We start from the raw sequence: 22,359 nt of genomic DNA, 5'->3' as shown, positions 1-22,359 counted from the left end.
CTCTCTCTCTCTCTCACTCTCACTCTCACTCCTCTCTCTCTAAAAAAGAAAAATCAATAAATAAAATATATAAAAAAAGATGAACCTTTGAAATAGAAAGTCACCAATTTTGATAGGTACATAGTGAGTTTTTAAATTTTATTAAACTTATTGGGATGACATTGGCTAATAAGATTATATAGGTTTCAAATGTACAATTCTATGATATATCACCTATATATTGCATTGTGTGTTCAACACAAAGTCAAGTACTGAGTTGTTTTTTTAATAGAGATTTCCTAGTGTAACTTCTAAGCAGCTGGTTACTAAAGTACAATTTGAATAGAAGAGAATAATTAGATATATATAAAAATTCTGACGTCACTTACCTAGAATTGATCATTGGAGATTTAATATTAAAGGAAAGGATTAATGGTCATTGTTCTAGCAGGACAGTTATAGTGGAATTAACAGACTCCATAGGACTTTTAGAAGGAACAAGAGAGCTCAAGATCCTGTTTGTTTTAAGGAGCATTTTGTACTCTGCATTATCTTCTAAAATCAGATTCAAAATTTACTTTTCTTTTTTTTAACTTCAGTTGACACACAACCATCAAGGCCATAAAATCAGTATTAATAAATGCAATTAATTCTCTTAGGTTAAACTTTAATCAACTTAGTAAGAAGAGTTATAAATACAGAATGATAGATGTTATATATCCCTTTGAGTCACATCCTATAGTCTTCCTACATATAGCTGTGTTAAATGTATAAAAACCAAACATCAGTTTTGCCCTTTTTTTCTTCTAGACTCTAAGTGGCAAGAACTCAATCAATTCACAATTGATAGGCAACAAAAACTGGAAGAATCCTCTAATAACCTAACTCAGTTCCAGACTGTGGAGGCTCAGTTAAGACAGTGGCTTGCGGAAAAAGAACTGATGGTCAGCGTTCTTGGGCCCCTGTCAATCGACCCAAACATGCTAAACACACAAAGGCAGCAGGTGCAGGTGAGTATTGCTTGACTTCACAAGACAGATGTTTTCATTATAAATATATTAGCTTTGGACAGTGTGTGCTCGAACTGCCTCGAAGTGCGTATGTAATGTTTCAGATGCCCATAAAAGACTGTCCTGAGGTTAATGAGAAACCCCAGAGAACTGAAGCCCAGAGGCCTCCCAGAGGAGCTAGTCTGCTGCGCCCGGGCCAGGCAGGTCCCTGGTCACCTCGGGCAGGTTGTGGTTTGTGCAGACCCTCTTACAGACGGCCTTCTTTGAAGTATTAATGTGATTGTATAAGTAATGACATTTTTATGAGAAGCTAGTATATGCTTTTTATTGTTTAGAAATGACTCCTTTGAGGTTCTGTTTGTTTTGAGTGTGGTAGTAGATAATGAAACTTGTAAAACTCAGGGCGTGCAGCCTCTGGGGGAGGGGGGAACAGAGTCAGGAGAGGAGGAAGACTGAGGGAAGCAGAGAGGGAGCCCTGGAGCCCAGAGGGTTAGTTAGACTGCTCTAATTATAAGCACATAAATCCACAAGGGGGGGGACCCATAAACTGTAAGTCAGCCGTAAGAGCAGAAGCTCCGCTGTGGCTGCAGCGAGAGTTCTTCACGTATGAGTAGTGGTGTTGGAACAGCGGGGCTGAGCCTGTGCTCTAAAAATACAAACCCACGTATGTTTTTAATCTGAAGAAGAATGAAAACAAAAGCTGTCAATAAACATTTAGGGAGAAATAATTGCCTCCAGTCCTGGTGGTCGCTTGGAGCTCAATAAAATATTGTACTAAAAAAAAAGGAAAAATTTGGATCATTCATTTTATAATGAGAGCCAGGGTTGAGGAGCTTGCTCTCAGTGCTGAGCAACATGATTTATTGGCTAAAACTGTTTTTATAAAGGCTGTCAATAAATCTTATGTTAAAAGAAACCTTTGTAAATCGTTGCATCGTGAGTTAATATGTTCCAACCCTGTTATCACTGTGCATTTCCTTTGGTGTAAAGTGCTATAATTTAAAAACTCCTACAAAGAGAAGAGAGCAAGTAGGGGGGAAAAAAACAAGTTTGTGTGTGTGTGTGATGTGAACGTGCTCAATAGCACTGTTTCTCTTTGTACATGAAAACTCGTACGTGAATTTTTGTTCATTTTGCCCAGACTGCTGAAACTATCTATTCCTTTTGTTTTCCCCTTTAGGGGATATTATTTTGGGCAAAATGTTATGTCTGTGAAGCACCATTGTTTTTTGGATTACTTTCAGATAATTGCACTGCCCTCAAAAGAAAAACTAGGAAAGCAGTAACTAAAAGTCAAAAATAACAACTCGGTAAATGAGTAGCATATCTTTCTCTTTAGCAACTTAAAGCTATGTTTTCTGCAAGTAATTAGCCGATAACTTGTGTGTTGATTTACCCTCATTATGTCTTTACCTTAGATCCTGCTGCAAGAATTCGACACTCGGAAGCCTCAATACGAGCAGCTCACGGCAGCTGGCCAGGGCATTCTGAGCCGACCTGGTGAACACCCTGCTTTCCATGGGACTGTGAAAGAGCAACTAGCAGCTGTGACCCAAAAATGGGGTAGCCTAACAGGACAGTTGAGTGACAGATGTGACTGGATTGACCAGGCCATTGTTAAAAGCACACAGTATCAAAGCCTGCTGAGAAGCCTTTCTGACAAACTGAGTGATCTGGACAATAAACTCAGCAGCAGCATGGCTGTGAGCACACACCCTGATGTGATGAACCAGCAGCTGGAAACAGCCCAAAAAATGAAGCAGGAAATAGAGCAGGAAGCGAAGCAGATAAAAGTGGCCCAGGCCCTCTGTGAGGATTTGTCAGCCCTGGTTAAAGAGCAGTACTTGAAAGCAGAACTTAGTAGACAGCTAGAAGGCGTTCTAAAATCATTTAAGGATATTGAACAAAAAGCAGGTTTGTCTTTCTTCTTTGAACGTATATATTTCCTGGAAATAGAGATCATAGATGGCCTAATTCCCAGCTGTTGCCTGTAAGCTGGGACCCTACAGAGAGTCCGTCCCCACTGGGGGCGTGCGCGGAGAGGAGGCCGCCCACACGGGTGTGGGCCACAGTGGTGTTCCCGTGTGCCAGTGTTAGGTCACTCCACGCAGAGGAGGAAGGAGCAGTATTGGCAAAGTCCACCCAGTGAAGGCCCCTTATTAAAACGTCAGGTTCTCCAAATTGCTTTTTAAAAAGATGTGAGCATTTTTGCTGTGTGACAGTCTCGTTTCACCAGAAAACAAACAAAAAACAACAGACAAATACCATTCTTTTTAAAAGGCTTTGCCTCATTTTCACCTGCAGTTATTCTAGAAATTTGCATTTCTAGAGAAATGTGTAGAAGAGCACTTGGCACTAGCTTCCCCTCAGCCGCTGTGGCCACAGGTCTGTGGCACAGGGACAGTGTTTGTCAGAGGCAGCAGGGGTGAGTTATGGGACGTCTGAAGGGGCTGCTGCATTCGTTCTGTTTGAAAAGTGACACTAGGGGTCCTGCACCTGGTAAATACTCACGCGTATGTTTTTTAATTGATTGAATTTGTTTTACTGATCAAGGCAACCCTTTAGGCTTCCTTCTTTATTTTGACAAGATATTGATAACTTTAGCGATTAATTATGATGATTATCGCTGTTATGGACACTTCCGTGACAGGCCGTAAGCTAAGGACTTAACATGTACTGACACTTGATGGTCACAGCAACACAACAGCTTTCCTTCGTGCTGCCAGTTGACGTTTGGGGAAATGAGGCTTGGAGGCTGATTCAGGGGCCCAGGCTTTTCCAAGTCCTGAGAGGTGGAGGGGAGCCTCAACCCCATGCCGGTCCTGTGTGCTGCGTCACACCGCCTCCGGGACGGTGTAAAAATCACAGAAGGGACACAGTCATGTTTGCGAAGGGACGGATGAATTGTCCGTAATGCTTGCAACTGTGAACAGTTGTCACTGCCACTTCCTGGCACGGGGACGACTCTGCACAGCAGACAGGGTGTGTGTGACTGTCCTCCACCACCCTGCGCCTTCGTGCAGCTTCCTGGTTCCCTCGCCTGCTTTGCCCCTCCTGTCGCCCTCCTCCTCACCTTGTCTCTTTTCTTGTCGCCGTGCCTACCTCTTGCTCTCTCATTCCCCCCTTTGTCTGTAACTTAAGCTCACTCATAGGTCTTGTAGTCAGTGCTCCCAACCCTTGTTTTTTTAGACAGTTCCGTACATTTCTTTGGTGATTTGCCTTTTGGCTTTTCAGGGGTGAAATCAGCGTTGCGATGTAAAATAAACATGCCTGTGATTTCCTTTGTAGAGAATCACGTCCAACACCTTCAGTCGGCCTGTGCCAGTTCTCATCAGTTTCAGCGGATGTCCAGGGATTTTCAGGCTTGGCTGGAGGCAAAGAAAGAGGAGCTCAAGCAGTCTCCCCCAATATCAGCCAAACTCGATGTCTTGGAGTCATTAGTTAAAGATCAGAAAGACTTTAGTAAAACTTTGACCACTCAGTCTAGTATGTATGAAAAAACCATTGCGGAAGGTGAAAACCTGTTATTAAAGACGCAAGGGTCTGAGAAGGCAGCCTTGCAGTTACAGCTTAACACAATTAAAACCAACTGGGATGGATTTAATAAGCAGGTGAAAGAAAGAGAAGAGAAGGTGAAAGATTCGCTGGGAAAAGCCCTCAAGTACAAAGAGCACGCGGAGACTCTCCGGCCGTGGATAGATAAGTGTCAGCACAACTTGGAGGAGATAAAATTTTGCCTGGATCCTGCTGAGACAGAGAATTCTGTTGCCAAGTTGAAGTCTCTGCAGAAGGAAATGGACCAGCGCTTTGGGATGGTAGAATTGCTAAACAACGCAGCCAATAGCTTGCTCAGTGTCTGTGAGACAGATAAAGAGGTGGTTACAGATGAGAACACATCACTGAACCAGAAGGTAGACATGGTCGCTGAGCGGCTTCACAGTAAGAAATTCTCCCTGGAGAACATGGCCCAGAAGTTTAAAGAATTTCAAGAAGTGTCCAAAGAAGCTAAAAGGCAGCTTCAGTGTACAAAGGAACAGCTAGATGCCCATGAGTCTCTAGGACCCCAGGCTTACAGTAACAAACACCTGACCATGTTGCAGACTCAGCAGAAATCACTCCAGACCTTGAAGCATCAGGTAGATTTGGCCAAAGGACTTGCACAGGACCTTGTGGTGGAGGCCTCGGATTCAAAGGGGGCCTCTGATATTTTATTACAAGCAGAAACCTTAGCTCAAGAGCATAATGCCCTGAGTCAGCAGGTTGATGAGAAGTGTTCTTTCTTAGAGACCAAGCTTCAGGGCATTGGGCATTTCCAGAATACCATCCGAGAAATGTTTTCTCAGTTTACCGAGTTTGATGATGAACTGGATAGCATGGCCCCCGTGGGGAGGGATGTAGAGACACTGCAAAAGCAGAAGGAGGCTATTACCGCCTTTCTGAACAAACTGGAAGCCCTCATAGCTAGCAACGACAATGCCAATAAAACCTGCAAGATGATGTTGGCCACGGAGGAAACCTCTCCCGATCTTGTTGGAATCAAAAGGGACTTGGAGGCTTTAAGCAAACAGTGCAACAAGTTGCTGGACCGAGCACAGACCAGGGACGAGCAGGTGGAAGAGACAATTGGGCACCTTGGCGAATTCTACAGCAAACTGAAGGAATTTTCTAGGCTGCTTCAGATGGCCGAGGAACATGAAGAGTCTCAAGGCCCCGTTGCTATGGAAACAGAGACAATCAACCAACAGCTTAATGTGTTCAAGGTAGGGAATTCTTCAGTTTTACTGAGCACTTTTATTATTAAAGGGGATTTTTCGTTGGTATAGGAAGAAGATTGTCTGTTTTGTAGAACCTTCTCGTATGACTATCAGTGTTTGAGCTTGAGTGAGCATCTGGGGAGGTAATATCCACTCACGGGACAGTTCCGAGCTTCCTGGGGATTTGGGCCCTTGTGGAATAAGTCCTGAGATGATATAAAGAGGTGAAAAGGATGCTTGGAAAGTTCCAGCACTTTTCCATGAAGCCTGACACTGACGTCATGGGGTCCGTTTGTGATTTCCCTTGCAACTGACGTGTGGAGGGGCCGGGGCCATGGTTTGAACTCTGCTGCAGAGGCCGTTCCATAACATGAAAAGCTCGCTCTCTCCATGTTTGTCTCCCAGCATTTTCTTTAATGGTGAATTATGGTTGTTTCCTGCCTGTTCCTTTTTTATGGTCTTCTTATCCTTCTTAATTGAATTTCTTTCTGTGAACATTTTTCATCCAAAAGTTGATATTTTTAAAGAGGGCAGTTTCATGTTGTAATGCTGGTTTTATGAAACAAAGATCTGGGGGTTCGTGCCCTGGAGGGTTAGGAGTAAATTAGTTTTGATTGGCCGATAAGCTCCTCAGTGCCAAGGAATGTCTGCCACCCGATAGCACTCAGTGATGCTTAATGAATGGCACATGAGGGGAAATGGGAAGCCTGGGTCACTGTCACTCAAGGTGTCCTTATTGATGATAGCAAGAACAGAAGTTGTGTCTCAACGGGGACAAAAATAGGCTCATCCCTGCACAGAGAAGGTCCTAAATATTAAGCATCTGCTACATATGAACCTTTGGGGTTGGCACGGGTCCTGTTCTGATTATGACGTGTGTTTTATTTTCCAGTGGACACCAGTGTGATGGTGAGTCCTCCGCCATTAACACATAAAGGGTTAAAATAAGACTGAATAAATATAGAATTTGCAAAAACACAAATTGTTTCCCAGGAGAAATGACTATAAATGAAGTAGACATCCAAATTCTGTGCTGTTAAATAATTTGACATAGTGTTTCCCTTATTTTTTTTTTCCCTGAAGCTGTAAACGGGGAGGCAGTCAGACAGACACCCGCATGCGCCCAACCGGGATCCACCCGGCCCGCCGGGTGGATGCTCTGCCCCTCCGGGGCGTCGCTCTGTCGCGACCAGAGCCATTCTAGTGCCTGGGGCAGAGGCCAAGGAGCCATCCCCAGCGCCTGGGCCATCTTTTGCTCCAATGGAGCCTCAGCTGTGGGAGGGGAAGAGAGAGACAGAGAGGAAGGAGAGGGGGAGGGGTAGAGAAGCAGATGGGCCCCTCTCCTGTGTGCCCTGGCCGGGAATCAAACCTGGGACTTCCGCACACCAGGCCGACGCTCTACCACCGAGCCAACCGGTCAGGGCCTGTTTCCCTTATTTTTAATAATAGTATTTAGGTGACTGAATTTTGAAAACTTCAAAATTATTTTCTTCTTCTTCTCTTTTTCCTTCTTCTTCCTCCTCCTCCTCTTCCTCCTCTTCCTCCTCTTCCTGTTCCTCCTCTTCCTCCTCTTCCTGTTCCTCCTCTTCCTCTTCCTCCTCCTCTTCCTCCTCTCCCCTCCTCTTCCTCCTCCTCCTCCTCTCTCCTCCTCTTCCTCCTCCTTCTTCCTCTTCCTCCTCCTTCTGCCCTCTTCTCCTTCCTCTTCCGCCTCCTCTTCCTTTTTCTCCTCCTCCTCCTTCCTTTCTTTCTTTTTCTTTCTTTCTTCCTTTTTCTTCTTCCTTCTTCCTTCTTTCTTCTTCTTTCTTCTTCTTTCTTCTTTCTTCTTTCTTCTTTCTCCTCCTCCTCCTCCTCCTCCTCCTCTTCCTCCTCTTCCTCCTCTTCCTCCTCTTCCTCCTCTTCCTCCTCTTCCTCCTCTTCCTCCTCTTCCTCCTTCTCCTCCTCCTCCTCCTCTTTCACTATGATGGTTAGTTACTGTTTATAGGGTGCCTGAGAAAGCCCGGTATCTTCGGGGCTTACACATCTGTGATTCTGTTTTAGATTTTGATTCTTAAAGGCGAAGGAAACTACAATACTACCTACTGTTGACTTTACTTCCTTCATTACCCAGTCAGACTCCCGTATTTCTGATTTGCAAAATAAAGATTTCATACCAGAGAATTTTGTATGAGAAAAGCCGAGTTTGGTGGCAGCTGCTGCTCCTGAGATTGGCGGAGACCGTGAGGCATGGCGTGTATTCCTCAGACAGGAAACTCTGGACTTTTCTGGCGGATGCTGACAAACCTTGAAAGCTTAAGTGACAGTGACCAAAGTTGTCTCTGTGCTCGTGAACTTTAAGCCCGTTCAGTGCCTCTGTGGAAGATTTTCCTTTCTTTAGATTTTCTGTGAATTTGTGTTGAAAAAAAAAGTATCTTCATATCTCTTCCCTATGTCAGCTCTACCATATATCCCCATGTATAAGATGCCTCATATATGATATAAGATGCACCTTAATTTTGGGGCCCGAAACTTGAAAAAAAAATGTATTGCTTAAAGTTTATTGAACTCAAGTTTTATTCATCGTAAAATTCATACAATTGCTCATCACTGTCAAAACTCCCATCCATTAGTTTGTCCTCATCTGTGTCTGATGACGAATCACTGTCCCGAGCGCAAAAACAAGCGGGAAAAAGTGGGAAATGCAAGTAAAAAAATCTACAATCACTGTATAAGATGCACCAATTTTTAGACCCCATATTTTTCAAAAAAGGGTGCGTCTTATACATGGGGAAACACGGTAATGGTAAGAATTTGCATAAGCGATGGTGCTGCTGCCTTGGGTCTGTGAGAATTGCATCTCTGTGCAGAGAAAGTGAGAAGGGAGGAGCCCTTGCCCCATTGCACTGAAAGTGTTTTGCAAACTGAATAGTACGGATTGTTTTACTCAGTTGTGAAGTAAAAATAAGTCACTTAGGATTCTGTGTTGGTCTGTTTTCTGATTTCTTTGGAGGGAGTTGATTGGTTTGATGGGCATGCAGTAATAAACACTAGGGCATACCATCAGTGTCTTGAGACCTGCTAACTAAAATTTTCCAAATGGACAAATCGTCTGCACTTAATATTTTCCAGTGCCATAGGTAGAACGAGCAAGAATGTTATTACAGCAGATAACATAACCTGTACAATCACTAATTCTATTTATTTGTATGTGTGCATGCTCTAAGAAAGTAGCAGTTGCAACTTATTATGTGTCAAGCATTTTTCTAAACCCTGTCTTTAATCCTGATAATGGTCATGAAAGGTGAATGCTATTATTATCCCCATTTTACAGTAAGGAAGCTGAGACCCAGGAAGGTTAAGGGACTCACCCAAGGCCACACAAGTAGTAAGTGTGGAGCCTGGAGGTTGTGGTGGACATAACGCACTGTTTTGTGTCAGCTTTATTTATCACGTTGCACATCTGATATTTTCTCTGGGAAATTTTCAAATCATCTTTGCTGTAACCTAATTTGGGTGGCCTGAGTAACCAACCATTGTTTACTTTAATCAAAACACCAGGAACACCCACTTCATAGCACCCATACAGGCTGTATGAGAAACATAAGATAAACATGTATGAAGTTGTCATAGCAACTGGTGTGTAGGTGCTGTGATGATGGTGGTGGTGCATACCACCGCCAGGAGGAAGCAAATGTTTCATTGTCGTAGTGATTATATCTTAAGTGGTAAATTAGTTTACAATTCAGATCTTAATTCAGTGTTAGGTTGGTCATTAGGCTTTTGATCAATATTAATATTAACATAATATTTTAGAATTTTTTTTTAAATTTAAGGGGAATAATTTGTATTGAGTGAAAAACTAATAATTTGCTTATAAAATAGCCAACTACTAGTTATTCAAACTTCTAAAAATAAAACAGAAAAGCACTGAAGGTACTGAGTTTTGAAAGCCTATTTTTATTATAGACTTCAGAATATAACCCTGTTTGACATTTCTCTTTCTGATAGATTTAGCTTAACCTAATGTCACATGTAAAATCTCATAACAATTTTATATAATAAAAACTGCCTTTAGAGTTGGACTAAAACAATACTAAGTAAGGGGTAACTTATAGTCACTAGGAACTTAATGGGTTATATAAGGTAGGTAGAATGACTTTCTCAGCTTTCATTTTTATCTCCCTAAAACTTAACCTAAGGAGTAACAGTTAGTATCCTTGAACAGATGAAACTAATTCATGTTTAAGATACCAACCCAAACATAATGATTAAAAACTGATGCTGTTCTGAACCGCATGCTCTAATTCACTGTCAGTGAAAACTATTTAGTTTTGAAAATAGATTGGTATTACCTTTTGTGTTAGCTTAAACTTTTTAAACTATTTTGATTGTGTAAGTTCTGTTCACACGTTTTTCTACTTCTAAATACTACTTTTTGTACTGAAATGTCTGAAGAGCAAGGTGTTTTCTATTACTGTTGATAACTCAAAGTATTTTTCTACTTTGCTAGTATCACATCAGATTCTATGCACACTGTCATAAATTCCATGACAGAAAGTAAAAAGTCCCTTTGAGTTCCCCCTATCCTTACCTCCTGTTGAAGACGCCTAGGCCAAGATTATCTTAAAATCTAAACTACATTATTAAGTAATAGTAATGTTTTCATGTTTTTATTTATCAAAGACATATGTGACCAACTAGATACAAGGAACGTGTCCGAGAAATTCCTATGATGTCATCAACAGCCAGATTTTCTGATTATCATGAAGTAATCATTATCACCATATTGATTTAATTTCAGTGAAGATCAAAGAAACCTGATGTTTTAACGAACATGTATTGTCACATTCTTGCTAAATATACAGCCCTCCCTGCTTCTGTCGAGCCATGGTAAAACGTCTTGACTCAGAACTGCTGTTCATTTCTGCCCTGATTGCAATTAATTGATTTTGTCTCCATAAAGAATCACATCACTGCTAGAAGTCTCTCTGAACCGAAGATATATATATATATATACACACACACACACACACACATCCCCCACCCCCAAATGAAAGTAGCATTACACAGAGCAGAGTATTTTTAAGGCAAGTCAAAACCACAAAGACCAGAACACATGCCTAATTATACTGTAATGAATTTTCTCTGGTCCAGGTGAAGACATCATTTAGCTCCAGCATTATCTTTTGAATACTGGGTGGACTGAAAGGCCAGGTGTCATAAGGCTGGAGAAGCCAGGTAGTTTCAGCACTACTTGTAAATAGCATTGCTGAAATAAATTACTTTACAGATATTAAGATATTTATTAAATGATCTTAAAACAGCTTCTGTGATATCACCATATATTAAAAGATAATTAAACTGTCCAAAGAATGCTTTAATAGTGGTTTTTAAGTTTACTCCAATTTTTATATAGAGGTCAGTGATGGATTGCTCTCCATTTTTGTTGAGAACAGGGGGAATTAAATAGATCTGTTGCAGATACAGTTTTTTGTTGGGATAAACAATTCTCACTTGACTGGGTTTCTGTTAATGAGAGTATATTAGCAAGGAGGTCGTGTGATACCTTCCTCTGATATTTCTCAGGGTGAAAATCCTTTCACCACAGAAACTGTTCCGTAATGCTTAGGCTTTAGAGGAAGGTCACATCATTTCATCCTTCATGAAAGTGGCATATGAGATTTTGGGGAGAAAAAACTGTCTCATGTGGGCTGGCAAGAGCGAAGCCCCACTGAAGCAGAGACCGCATCAAGCTCCTGAGAGCTGGAGTCAGTCTGCTGCGTAGTGTCAGGAATGCCTCGCTCTGTCCTCTGCACAGGGCAGGCTGACAGAGGGGTGCGCTCTTTCCTCGTCACAGGAGAAATACACCGTGCTGCTCCGGAAGGGCGGGAGCTTGGCAGTGTGGCCCTCCTTCCACTTTTGCCGCTATGTAATGCTGTGACTCTTCATGGTACATGGCCTCTCTTACCTTCTTTTACTTCCCTTAACACTGAGGAGTAAAAACAGGTTGTTCTGAGGGCAGTTTCAGCCAGATTTTATAACAAGGTTTTTTTAAAATTGTTTTTTGTTGTTGTTATTGTTGTTAACAGGATAATTCCTGTATTACCATTTTAAAACGACCCCCCTCCAAAAGCATCAAACTGTAGCACCTTTTTTTTTTATCATAGGTCTCCGTTAGATTAAAGGATACCTACATAATTTAACTAATGTAGAAAATTGCTTAAAGGTGTGAGAGAGGAGAGAGAGAGAGAGAGAGAGTATAGAGAGAGTATGTTTGCTTTGTTGTGAATTTGACCGGTAAGTGTGTTTTAAATGTTTATCTGGGTCTCTGCTCATTCACGCAGTGCTAGCCTGGGCTGGATGGTAAGTGCTGTGATTGGAAACTAAGCGAAAAGCTTTTGGAGATGTTCAAGAACCAGGATGCCCCGAGGAGGTGTCTGTGCTCACCTCCTGTTCCTTACATATCTTTGTCTTAATTTCAAAATTACCTCATTTCTTTTGTCAATGCTTTAAAATAGACATTGTTTTTAGGTTTTGTTTTTGTTTCTTTGAAGGAAATTAAATGGAGTCATATATACCAAACAAGATGTGTTGGTTTTGCTTGCTGGATGGCTTTTTCTTTTAAGTCAGCTTTTAGATATTATAGTACGTATATGTATATATGCATATGTTTCAATTAATAATATCTACATATAGAATCGCTTTGTGTTACATAGAATCTTTTTTATACAGTCACCTGAACAACACATTGAAGATGGGTGGGAACGTAGTTTTAATAGTATTGTAGTAACTTACAGTACAAGAGTAGCGAGTGCTTATTAAATAATCTATTAAGACTGTTGAGCTTCTGAATTTGTTTGCTTTTGTGGTGGGGTCTGAATAGCCTACACTCTGTTAAATATAAGCTATTTTCCACTAAAATAAGTAGCTATTGTATATTCATCTGATGAATATCTGTGTAAACCGTTTTTGCCATTTCTGAGAAGTTTATTAGATTGAAAACTAAAAATATAGGGTTCTTTCAGTTTTTATTAGCTAATGGCCTGTGTTTGAAAGAATCACACTGTTGCTCCTAGAGCCTAGTTTTGTATTCACAGAAAACAAACAAACAAACAAAAAATAAAGCTTTTGTTTGGCTTCTAATCCAGATTTTAGGAGCTCTTGGGCCACAAAGATACTTTTGTCAGTTTTCAAGAATAATATTGCATTTATTCACAGACATTTCTCCATTTGTTACACATTGAATTTCTTAATATCTCCAGTCTTTCAGCTCTAAAACCTACATGTTTCGGTTGATTAAATTAGCCTTTTAAATTTTCTATGAAGTGGATTATTGTACTAAGTGGTAAGAGTTTTCAGGAACTTCTCCTTTTTAACCCTTTGAGTAGTACGAACGTTCATGTACGTCCTTGTGCCTCATGACCATCCGCAGTACGATCATACATGTGTAAGGCAACATTAAAAAAAGGCAAATGTATGTTCTTCTTGTTTCTATAAATTGGTTATCAAACAAACATTATTTTAAGTTAATAAAACTAACTGGAACTAATTTCATTTTTTTTTTTTTTGTATTTTTCCGAAGCTGGAAATGGGGAGAGACAGTCAGACAGACTCCCGCATGTGCCCAACCGGGATCCACCCGGCACGCCCACCAGGGGTGATGCTCTGCCCCTCTGGGGCATCGCTCTGCCGCAACCAGAGCCACTCTAGCGCCTGGGGCAGAGGCCAAGGAGCCATCCCCAGCGCCTGGGCCATCTTTGCTCCAATGGAGCCTCGCCTCGCTGCGGGAGGGGAAGAGAGAGACAGAGAGGAAGGAGAGGGGGAGGGGTGGAGAAGCAGATGGGTGCTTCTCCTGTGTGCCCTGGCTGGGAATCGAACCCGGGACTTCTGCACACCAGGCCGACGCTCTACCACTGAGCCAACCGGCCAGGGCTAATTTCATTTTTTGAAAAAGAAACTCACTTCCGAGGATCAGAAAGCATGAAAAACTCAATACTCAAAGGGTTAAAGATTTAACTTTCAAAATATAAAATGAGAAAATGGTAATTCAATTAGTATTTGTTCACTTTCCCAAAATTATCTGCCTGCCTTTAGAAAATACTTTAGATCATATCTATAGGCTCTCCAAAGTAAGTCATGTTTTGAGAACATTTAACATTGTATGAAATAATGGTATAATGGTATTGACAGTTCTTCAGAAAAACTTTGCTCATTTTATTCATTGTGTATGTCTCTCATGAAATGTGAAAGATCTAGATATTATGACTAATAGTTAACATAGTTTGGACCCTGGCTGGTTTGCTCAGTGGGTAGACCATTGGCCAGGCTTGCAGACATCCTGTGTTCGATCCCTGGTCAGACACACCTGAGATATGAGAAGCGACCATTTGCTTCTCTTCCCCTCCCTCTTCCTCTTCTCTCTCTCTTCCTCTCCCACAGCTCTCAGCTCGATTGGTTCAAGCCTCAGCCCTGGGTGCTGAGGTTGGTTCGGTTGGTCCAAGCTCTGATTCTAGATGGGGTTGCCGGTTGGATCCTGGTCAGAGTGCATGAGGGAGTCTGTCCTTCCCTCCCCTTTCATTTAAAAAATATAAATATACTTAACACAGTTTAATATATCTTAATTTTAATTTTTTTTATTTTTATTTATTTTTTATTTATTCATTTTAGAGAGGAAAGGGAGAGACAGAGGAGAGACAGAGAGAGAAGGGGGGGAGGAGCTAGAAGCATCAACCCCCTATGTGCCTTGATCAGGCAAGCCCAGGGTTTCGAACCGGCAACCTCAGCATTTCCAGAACGATGCTTTATCCACTGCACCACCACAGGTCAGGCCAATATATCTTAATTTTATTAACATCAGAGATAATACAATTTTAACATAACGGTTTAAATCAAATTTGGGACGAAAGTATAAACCCTTTCAGTTCTGTTCTAAATTTGAATTCTTTCATGTCTGTAGATACGTCTTTTAATGTGACTTCAAGTAGCAAGATGTGTGTGTGTGTGTGTGTGTGTGTTTTACTGTCATAAATACTGATATAATAGTGCAAATTTTTTTAACTTAGATCACAATGTATTAGGATTATCGTTTATAGAATGTCAAATCAGTTTAATAAAATAGGAATGCAGTTCTTAAACACATGGCATTAAACAATCAAGTAGAAGACATTTTTCCATAGCACTTGCGACTTCCCAACTGTATCATGCCCATTTTCTCACTCATATTTTCCATTGAACTCCAAATTGTGTAAGGACAGTGGCACTTCCTCTCTACGTTCCAGTGTTTTGCCAGTGCTCACCATGGTGTTTGGCAGAAAGGGAGAAGTACTCTTTCATGAATGGTTGAATTTATGAATGAATTACCTTTGTAGTTTTAAAAATGTCCTAGCCAAGGCCCTGGCTATTTGGCTCAGTGGTAGAGTGTCGGCCAGCATGTGGATGTCCTATTATAAAGTATAAAGTACTGCACCCCAGATTCTGAAAGGCACTGTACCTCACTTCATCGAGTTCATGTAGAGACACCCAGTCCAGATGAATTTTGAAGAATTTTATTAAAGGAGATTTATTAAATATGTCGGCCGCATATGGCTGACACAGGGCAGCAGACCCAAATCGTGCAGTTTCCAATATATCTCAGGGGCTGGTTTATATACCCTTGATCACACACGGGTGGGCGGGGGAGAGCCTGACGTCATGGCACAAGCTGACAACATTAAGACTTTTAAGGTAACACAATCAAAGATGTTTACAAATCTTTAGGGTTCATCTTCCCTCATTAGCCTAGGGGTATTTTACTCTCAAGATTCCAGGAAGGGGCGGCTTCCCTGGCCTCCATCTTTCCTCAGGGCCAGGGAACCTCGCGGGGCGGGATGCATGCTCTGTACCCAATAAAGCCTTTTTGTTATTCCACACTTCGGGGGGCTCCGGCCCCTTCCTTCCTTCTCGGAGGGGAAAAATACCTTACATTTTGGTGCTGAAAACCCAGGAGGAGTTGAAGTCCGCCAGGACCGCTCCTCTTTCCCTTCCCCTCCGAGAAAGAACCAGGACCTCCAACCTTCCACCCACTTTGGCGCACGGTGCGGTAAGTCCCCTGCCTCCAGCCTTCCCTGCAGTTCTTTCCGCCGAGACTCCCTGTCCGAAACCATAGCTATGTCAGGGAAGTCTTTCTGTTCTGAGTGCGTGTGCTTGTGGAGATGTCCTGAGCACATCCACTTTACCTTATTCTTCTGTGGCCAGAGCTTGAGTTTTGGGACGCTGGTACTCAAATCTGACCACTCCGAGGACTGAGGGCGGCTGTGGGGGCACAGGAATCTCCCTTCCTAAAGAAGAAGAAACTGTTCTTCTCCGCTGTGGCCAGGCCACAGAACCCACTCAATTAGCCTCCTGAAGGGACTTTCGGTGTTAACACCCTCACCAATTTAACTATCGCCAAAAAAGCTGGGAGCTGGTTGGAGATCTCTTACATACACGGCTTCTAATTATTCACGCACCCATCCTTATTCTCTGTGCCACCTGTTCCACCGCACAGGCCCTTTTCTGGCCAGAGAAACCTCACCTGAACCTCCACTCCTGATCTTTCCTTCTCTTCTTCGGACTCCCAACTCTCTCTCTCTCCTGTCGGACCCCCGGGGGCGCCTCTCCCTCTCTCGGTACTTCTCAAAAAAAAAAAAAAAAAAAGATTCCAGGAAGGGGGAGGAACTACGGTCAATTGTCAATGTAAGATGGTATGCAAATTCTGCCTCCTATTGAAAGAGAAGAAGTTTCTCGTTAACCTTTATTTTAGATTTAAAACTAAATGACCTGTTGTTCTTGCAAGCCAGTAACTTCTACATTCTTCTCCCTCCCCTCCCCAAAGGGCGGACGGGACAGGAAAGCCTGACAGGAGGGCCTGACCTTTCCTCCCAGAATATCAATATATAATTTTCAGCTTTTTAGTACCGTACAACAGTCCCAAGTTCAATTCCTGGTCAGGACACACACAAGTGACTATCTGCTTCTTCACCCCCTCCCTCTCCCTCTTCTCTCTCTCTCTCTCTCTCTCTCTCTTCCTCTCCCTGCAGCCATGGCTTGATTGGTTTGAGCTCATTGGCCTGGATGCTGAGGATGGCTCTGGAGATCTGCTTCAGGCCTTAAAAATAGCTTGGACATGGCATGGCCCCAGATGGTCAGAGCTTCATGCCCAGACAGGGATTGCCAGGTGTATTCTTGTTGGGGTGCATCCAGAAGTCTGTCTCTCTATCTCTTCTCCTCTCACTCGGAAAAGAAGAAAAAAAATGTAAAAAGAAAAAAGTTAAAATGTACTATCTCAAAGGTGAGGCGGCATGTTGCTCTTCTTAGCTTTCCATAATGTTAGAATAATATTGCGCTAGTGATTCAGAGCTCGAGTGTTAAGGAGGACTGAATGAGGGCCATTCTTTCTTATAAAAAGTTCTATGAGTATCTCAAAATGTTTAGAGAAAGGCACTCATCCACATTTCATGGCAACTCTGCTATCAGTATTGCCATGAATAAGTAGCTTTCCAGGCTTACACGGCAGCAGAGTGGCAGTTGGGAGTGAAACCCCTAGTCTCCTAGTTCCTGGCCTGGTGCCCAGCCCACTGCGCTAAGTGGTAACTTGTGTGCATGTTTTTCTTTCTCCTATATCAGCACCTCAGAACAGCCTGTGTGCGCGAACACCACAGGATCAAGTGCTTGTTGAAATATTTCACTTCTTGTCTATGAGAAATGGGCACTGATATTGCGATATTGATGGGTGTTTTATATATGTACGTTTTCTTTATAGATGGCTAAAAATATCTTTTTCCAATTTGATGACCACATATTGAATGTTACCTAATAATAACTGTTGAATGAGTATGTTATTTATAGGATTCAGGTTATGGATAGATTTTTTTTTTTTTAGCTTCATCTTTTAGGCTTATAAAAATAGTTTTGGAGTAGTGCTTTCTCATTAAGGTACAAAAGTTCTCTCCCACATCTTTTGTGTAAAGTATCAGATAAAATATAAAGTTTTTTCACTAGAATTGCCTTCTTTGCTTCGGGTCAGCACAGTTTTATTTCTGTTCAAATGATCATTTTGTGAAGTTGAGAAAAGAAAATCTATCCTCACTTATAAAACTATCTGTTCCTCTGGCAATGTTGCTTATTTCGTTAAAAAAAAAAAAAAAGGATAGATAGATTTGATTTGATTTAAATAAGAGTATTAATTTCTCCCTAAAGGCTAAGGTTTGGCTTGCTGGATTTATTTTCAAACAGTATTTTAAAAGAATGTTTGTTCAATAGATAAAAATCTGTGCATGTGATTTTGTTTATGAAATATCTGGAGTCACTTAACTGCCCTTGATCTCTTAACCTCAAGAGGACTGCATGGTTATTAGTAACTACTAATATTCATGTCAGCGGTGCTCAGGGCGCCCTGCCATAGGAATAATTTACTCTGGAGAACAGTTAGACTTGAACTTGGGCTTTAAAAAGGAATGACACAACACTCGACTTCAAAGAGATCCGCGCTTCCCATGGCAGATATTACTGACACAGTGTCTGCAACTGTGTGAGAATGTGGTTTCAATGGAAGGATGGGGACCTGTAAGCTTTTTACCCCTCCCTATTTAATATTCAAATGAGAGCGGTCATCAGACTTGCACAGCAATACTTTCTTCAAGGAGCTCCGGGTATCAGGTTCTGCCTCCGCAAACCCCTGTACCCCTTCCTGTTCTGAACTAGGTGGTGAGCTTTGGGCGATTCTGAACCGGGAGCTGCCCCTCTCCCCGGTGGGTCTGATTTGCGCTGATGTCACCACCAAGCTGTTGCATTGCAGCCTCTCGGCCTCTAGGTACCTCCCCCTGAAACAGCTCGGCGGCTCGGCTTGGAGAAGAGGCACGGAGTCCAGAAAAGATGACTGCGAAGTGAAGTCACGGGAGGGCGTAGCAGCGAAGTGATAGAGCGCTGCGCAGCCGGAGCGCTCCGCGGTCGAAGGGAAGGCGCAGATGTTGTCCAAAGAGAGAGCGAGCATTCCTGGAAGCGCCCTGGCTTGGGAGGATGCCTGCCCTGCCGGGGACCGTGCTGCCTTGAGGAGCTGGGGACAGCGCAGGAGGTCCCTGCTGAAGATCTTTTTCTGCCTCCTACGCCGCCACCTCTGCCTCTCTCCGGCTGTAGCTAAAATGAAAGACAAACTGCGGCCACAGTTGGTCCATTTCAAAGGATAGAGTAGTGTCGGTTTTCAGCCTGAATGTGAATGACGCTGCCCGTGCCTTAGAGGAACCCCGGAGCTCTTCTTTGCTGCAATTGCCTCAGGTGGAATAGCTTCTTAAGGAGGATCAGATAAGACTCTGGAAAATGGCTTTTTTCCCTTTTTTCTTTTAAGGAGAGTTTATAGAACACCATGCTTTCTAAACTGTTTAAACAGTTGCTGGATTGTACTGGCCTGGCTGTCCAAAAGTCGGATTTTTTTTCCCTCTTGGGTAGTTGTGACTAGCCTCAGAGAAGCTTAATATGGGAAGAAAAACTGCCGTTTGAATCCAGATTATTTATAGCTACTACCCCCAAAAAAGTAAAGGAAAAATTTAGCTTTCTTACAGCATTAGGCTTATTTTTCTCTAAAGACTTGTTCTGTGCCTTGATCTGAACAGTACATGTCCCTGTGTTTGTCTTTTAAGTTTCTACAGTATGGTTTATTTATAAAGGGCATGAAGTTTGGCAAGCCATCTTTAAGTGGATTACAGTTAACCAGAGCTCTGCCTAAATTAACATTCAGCCTGTTAAAATGCTTGCTCATTTGGAAATTTTAATCTGAAAATCTCAGATGCAAAATTAGACTACAAAGGGAAATGGACTGACAATGGAATGTTGTGATTGTTTGAGCCACTGTTAAGTGTGTGTTTGTTTGTTTCTGTGTTTTGGAGTATGTGAAAGGGAACTTTGAAGGCTAGGAAAGGGGGAGGAAGGAGATTTCTACTCTGTGTTCTTGATGCACTTTATTTTTTAGAATCATTCTAAAAACGACCAGATCAAAGGATAGTTGCATTTAGACTGATGCACTGATGACCTGCAACACCTCATATGTTACAAAATATATTATTTGAACGTGTGTCTTTATGCTAAAGACCCTTTATAGTTCTGGCAGAAGTATTCTTGTTTTGTTTTTTGTTTTTTTTTGTAAGATGCTTTGCCTTGTTTCTTTTCTGTTTCAAGAGCTGCAATATTTGTTTTAACTTTCTACGAAATGGGGAAGCCACTCAGCAGACCAGACTGTTTACGTCAGAATCCCCCATGTGTAGGGAAAGGGGAAGAAGAGGAGGACCTAAATATTGAAGACTGTTATGTCCCACAGCGGTCAATCTATGATACTGTTAGACTAAATGAACAGATAGACTCTGGTTCAAAGGGTAGCCTGTCTTCCAGGCATTTTACAGATCGGACTTTACCCTACAGTCACAGGACACTGGATGTTAGTTCTTTATGCTCCAACGGTGCCCTTGCCTCTTCTAGTGTGTTTGAGGTGAGGGGTCGTGAAGCTCACACCCTAGACGAAAAGATGATCTTTGATGCGCTCAAACTAAATAGTGATATCATTCGAACCACAGGATTACCCAAAGTCAAATCTCACGCAGAAAAGAAGGAGCATAGACGGTCATGGCGAATGTTTGTCCCAGCCAATTTTCTGGATTATGCAAACAAAAGTGAAAGCTCCTTTGTTGAACCTACTGATATGTCAGATGCTGTTACCAAGTCCAGCAAGTGCAGGTGGGGGACGAATTCTCTCACGTCAGAGGAGGATGACTCTGGTTTATGTAGCCCTCCAGCGGAGAGGGAAGAAAAACGGGACGCTTTAACTGGAGACCAGTCACGAATTAGAAGCTTGTCTTCTGCTGAAGATATTCATATAGCAGGACAGCATACACCATTGTTTTCTAATTCCATTAGTGAGCAGAAAATCCCACTGCTTTCATGCAGAAGTGCCCGCCCTGATGAAAATTTCCAAATGACTTCACATGGTGTTTCTCCACTAGAGGAAACAAATTGTGTAAACCATCAGAAGGAAATCCTTGGTGAAAATTGCTGCCTGCAGAATGATTTGAAAGAGAGCAATGTTGAGTATGACCCATTAATTATGCTGAGAGATGGAGAAAATGAGTGTATTTCTAGCCCTGGAGAAGAAGAGAAAACATATGGACTGGGAGAATCCCCTATCACAGCACAAAGTAGGGAGTTTACGGAAGATTCTCCTGATGACCTAGGGCTTTCTCATTTAGATCTGGGGAGGGAGAGCCCAGGCGGTGGTAGCAACTCAGAGGAAAATGTGACACTGTTAACAGGATGCCTCTCAGAAGAATCCAGCGTAGCATTTAAAGAGGAAGTGGAGGCTCCTCTTTCTGCCCAGGAGATGGAGGTGATCCATATAAAGTGCTCCCCGAAATTCGTAGCAGTGAGAAAGAAAGCAGCTCCCAGAAAAACAAGGGCCCAGGCAGGAGTATTGGATACAGTCTGTAATGGCTTTCAGTCAGTTCAGGTAACTCATGGAAATGTGAAACCATGTGGTGCCAAATGTTTGTGCTTCTGTTCTAAAGTGGTCACTAGTGTTTCTAAAAGTGATTAAATCAGTCTTTTATTTGGGGAGGGGGGTGTTGACTAGTACCCTGCAAGATGCCAGATATTGATAGGTTGGTCGTTACAATAAACTAATTAGGGACCGGTTTGAAGAATTACTCCCAGCTGTTGAGAGCCCTGCTATTGATTGTGCAGATGGTGGCTGTGTGCTGTCATTTAGAATGCCTCCACTGTGAATTTATGTTAACATTCAGCTTTTATACAAACTGTGGTTTAAGACACTGCCATTTAAGGGCAGCTACGCTGGATTTATTAAGCTTGAACAGGCTAATCACCAAGGTACAAACAATACTATATTGTGGTCTGCGAAGCACTCGACTCAAATAGAGTACATTTTAAAATGTGCTGAAAGTTTTCTCTCAGTAGCTGGGCGTGGGGAAGTAGAGGGTACATTGTGCTGTGTTTTGCCTTCTGATAGCTCCCGTTTTGTGAGTGGCAAAGGAGGTAAGGAAGAGAAGGCTGCAGCCTCATAATAAGCAGAGATTGTTTGTCAGGCCTGTAATTTTTTTTCCCCACTTACACTGAACTTCAGCTATTTTGGTACTTTTACTAAGCTCTTCTGGTAAACTTTGCCTCAGAGGTCATTTTATTTTATTTTGAGCTTCTCTGTGATTGCGGAGTAGTGGATTAGATTAGGGGGAAAGTTTGTCTTGATAGGTATTTCGTTACCACTGAGAGACAAGGAATTTGGGCAGTATCAGAAGAGTTCCTCTTCACAGGACATGACATAATTTTCTACTGAGCGATGCCCTTTCCTTGAGCATGTTTGTAATGGCATGCTGCATTACAAGCTCGGCGAGGTCCTTGGACTTTAAATGTAGCAGTCCCCTCCTTCTTTTTTTTTTTTTTTTTTTTGGTGAGTAGTAAAGCATATCCATGACTGTTCATTCCTAGAAGTAGTAACTTAGAATGTGGTATAGAAAAGAAATGGAATTATAATACAGCACCAAATTCTGTTTTCACCATCTTGTCTCAACTTTGTATTGCCTTATTAAGTAAATTAATGCCTTTTTAAAAGTTATGAAGACTTATGTTTT

The 22,359-nt window shown here is 42.1% G+C and overlaps 1 protein-coding gene across 13 annotated transcripts in view; it reads left to right on the top strand.

The window, feature by feature from the left end:
* DST (dystonin) overlaps positions 1-22,359 on the top strand; it is a 508,664-nt gene that overhangs the window by 397,807 nt on the left and 88,498 nt on the right. For all 13 annotated transcript variants that reach the window (XM_066252929.1, XM_066252970.1, XM_066252888.1 and 10 more), the window contains 3 exons: positions 790-989; positions 2,408-2,903; positions 4,278-5,749. In XM_066252929.1, coding sequence (XP_066109026.1) covers positions 790-989; positions 2,408-2,903; positions 4,278-5,749 — 2,168 coding nt within the window. The remainder of the gene's footprint in view (positions 1-789; positions 990-2,407; positions 2,904-4,277; positions 5,750-22,359) is intronic.

This window comes from Saccopteryx bilineata, chromosome 1 (genome assembly GCF_036850765.1).
Source record: "Saccopteryx bilineata isolate mSacBil1 chromosome 1, mSacBil1_pri_phased_curated, whole genome shotgun sequence".
Taxonomy (NCBI): Eukaryota; Metazoa; Chordata; class Mammalia; order Chiroptera; family Emballonuridae; genus Saccopteryx; species Saccopteryx bilineata.
This window is presented reverse-complemented; position numbering and strand designations above follow the sequence as displayed.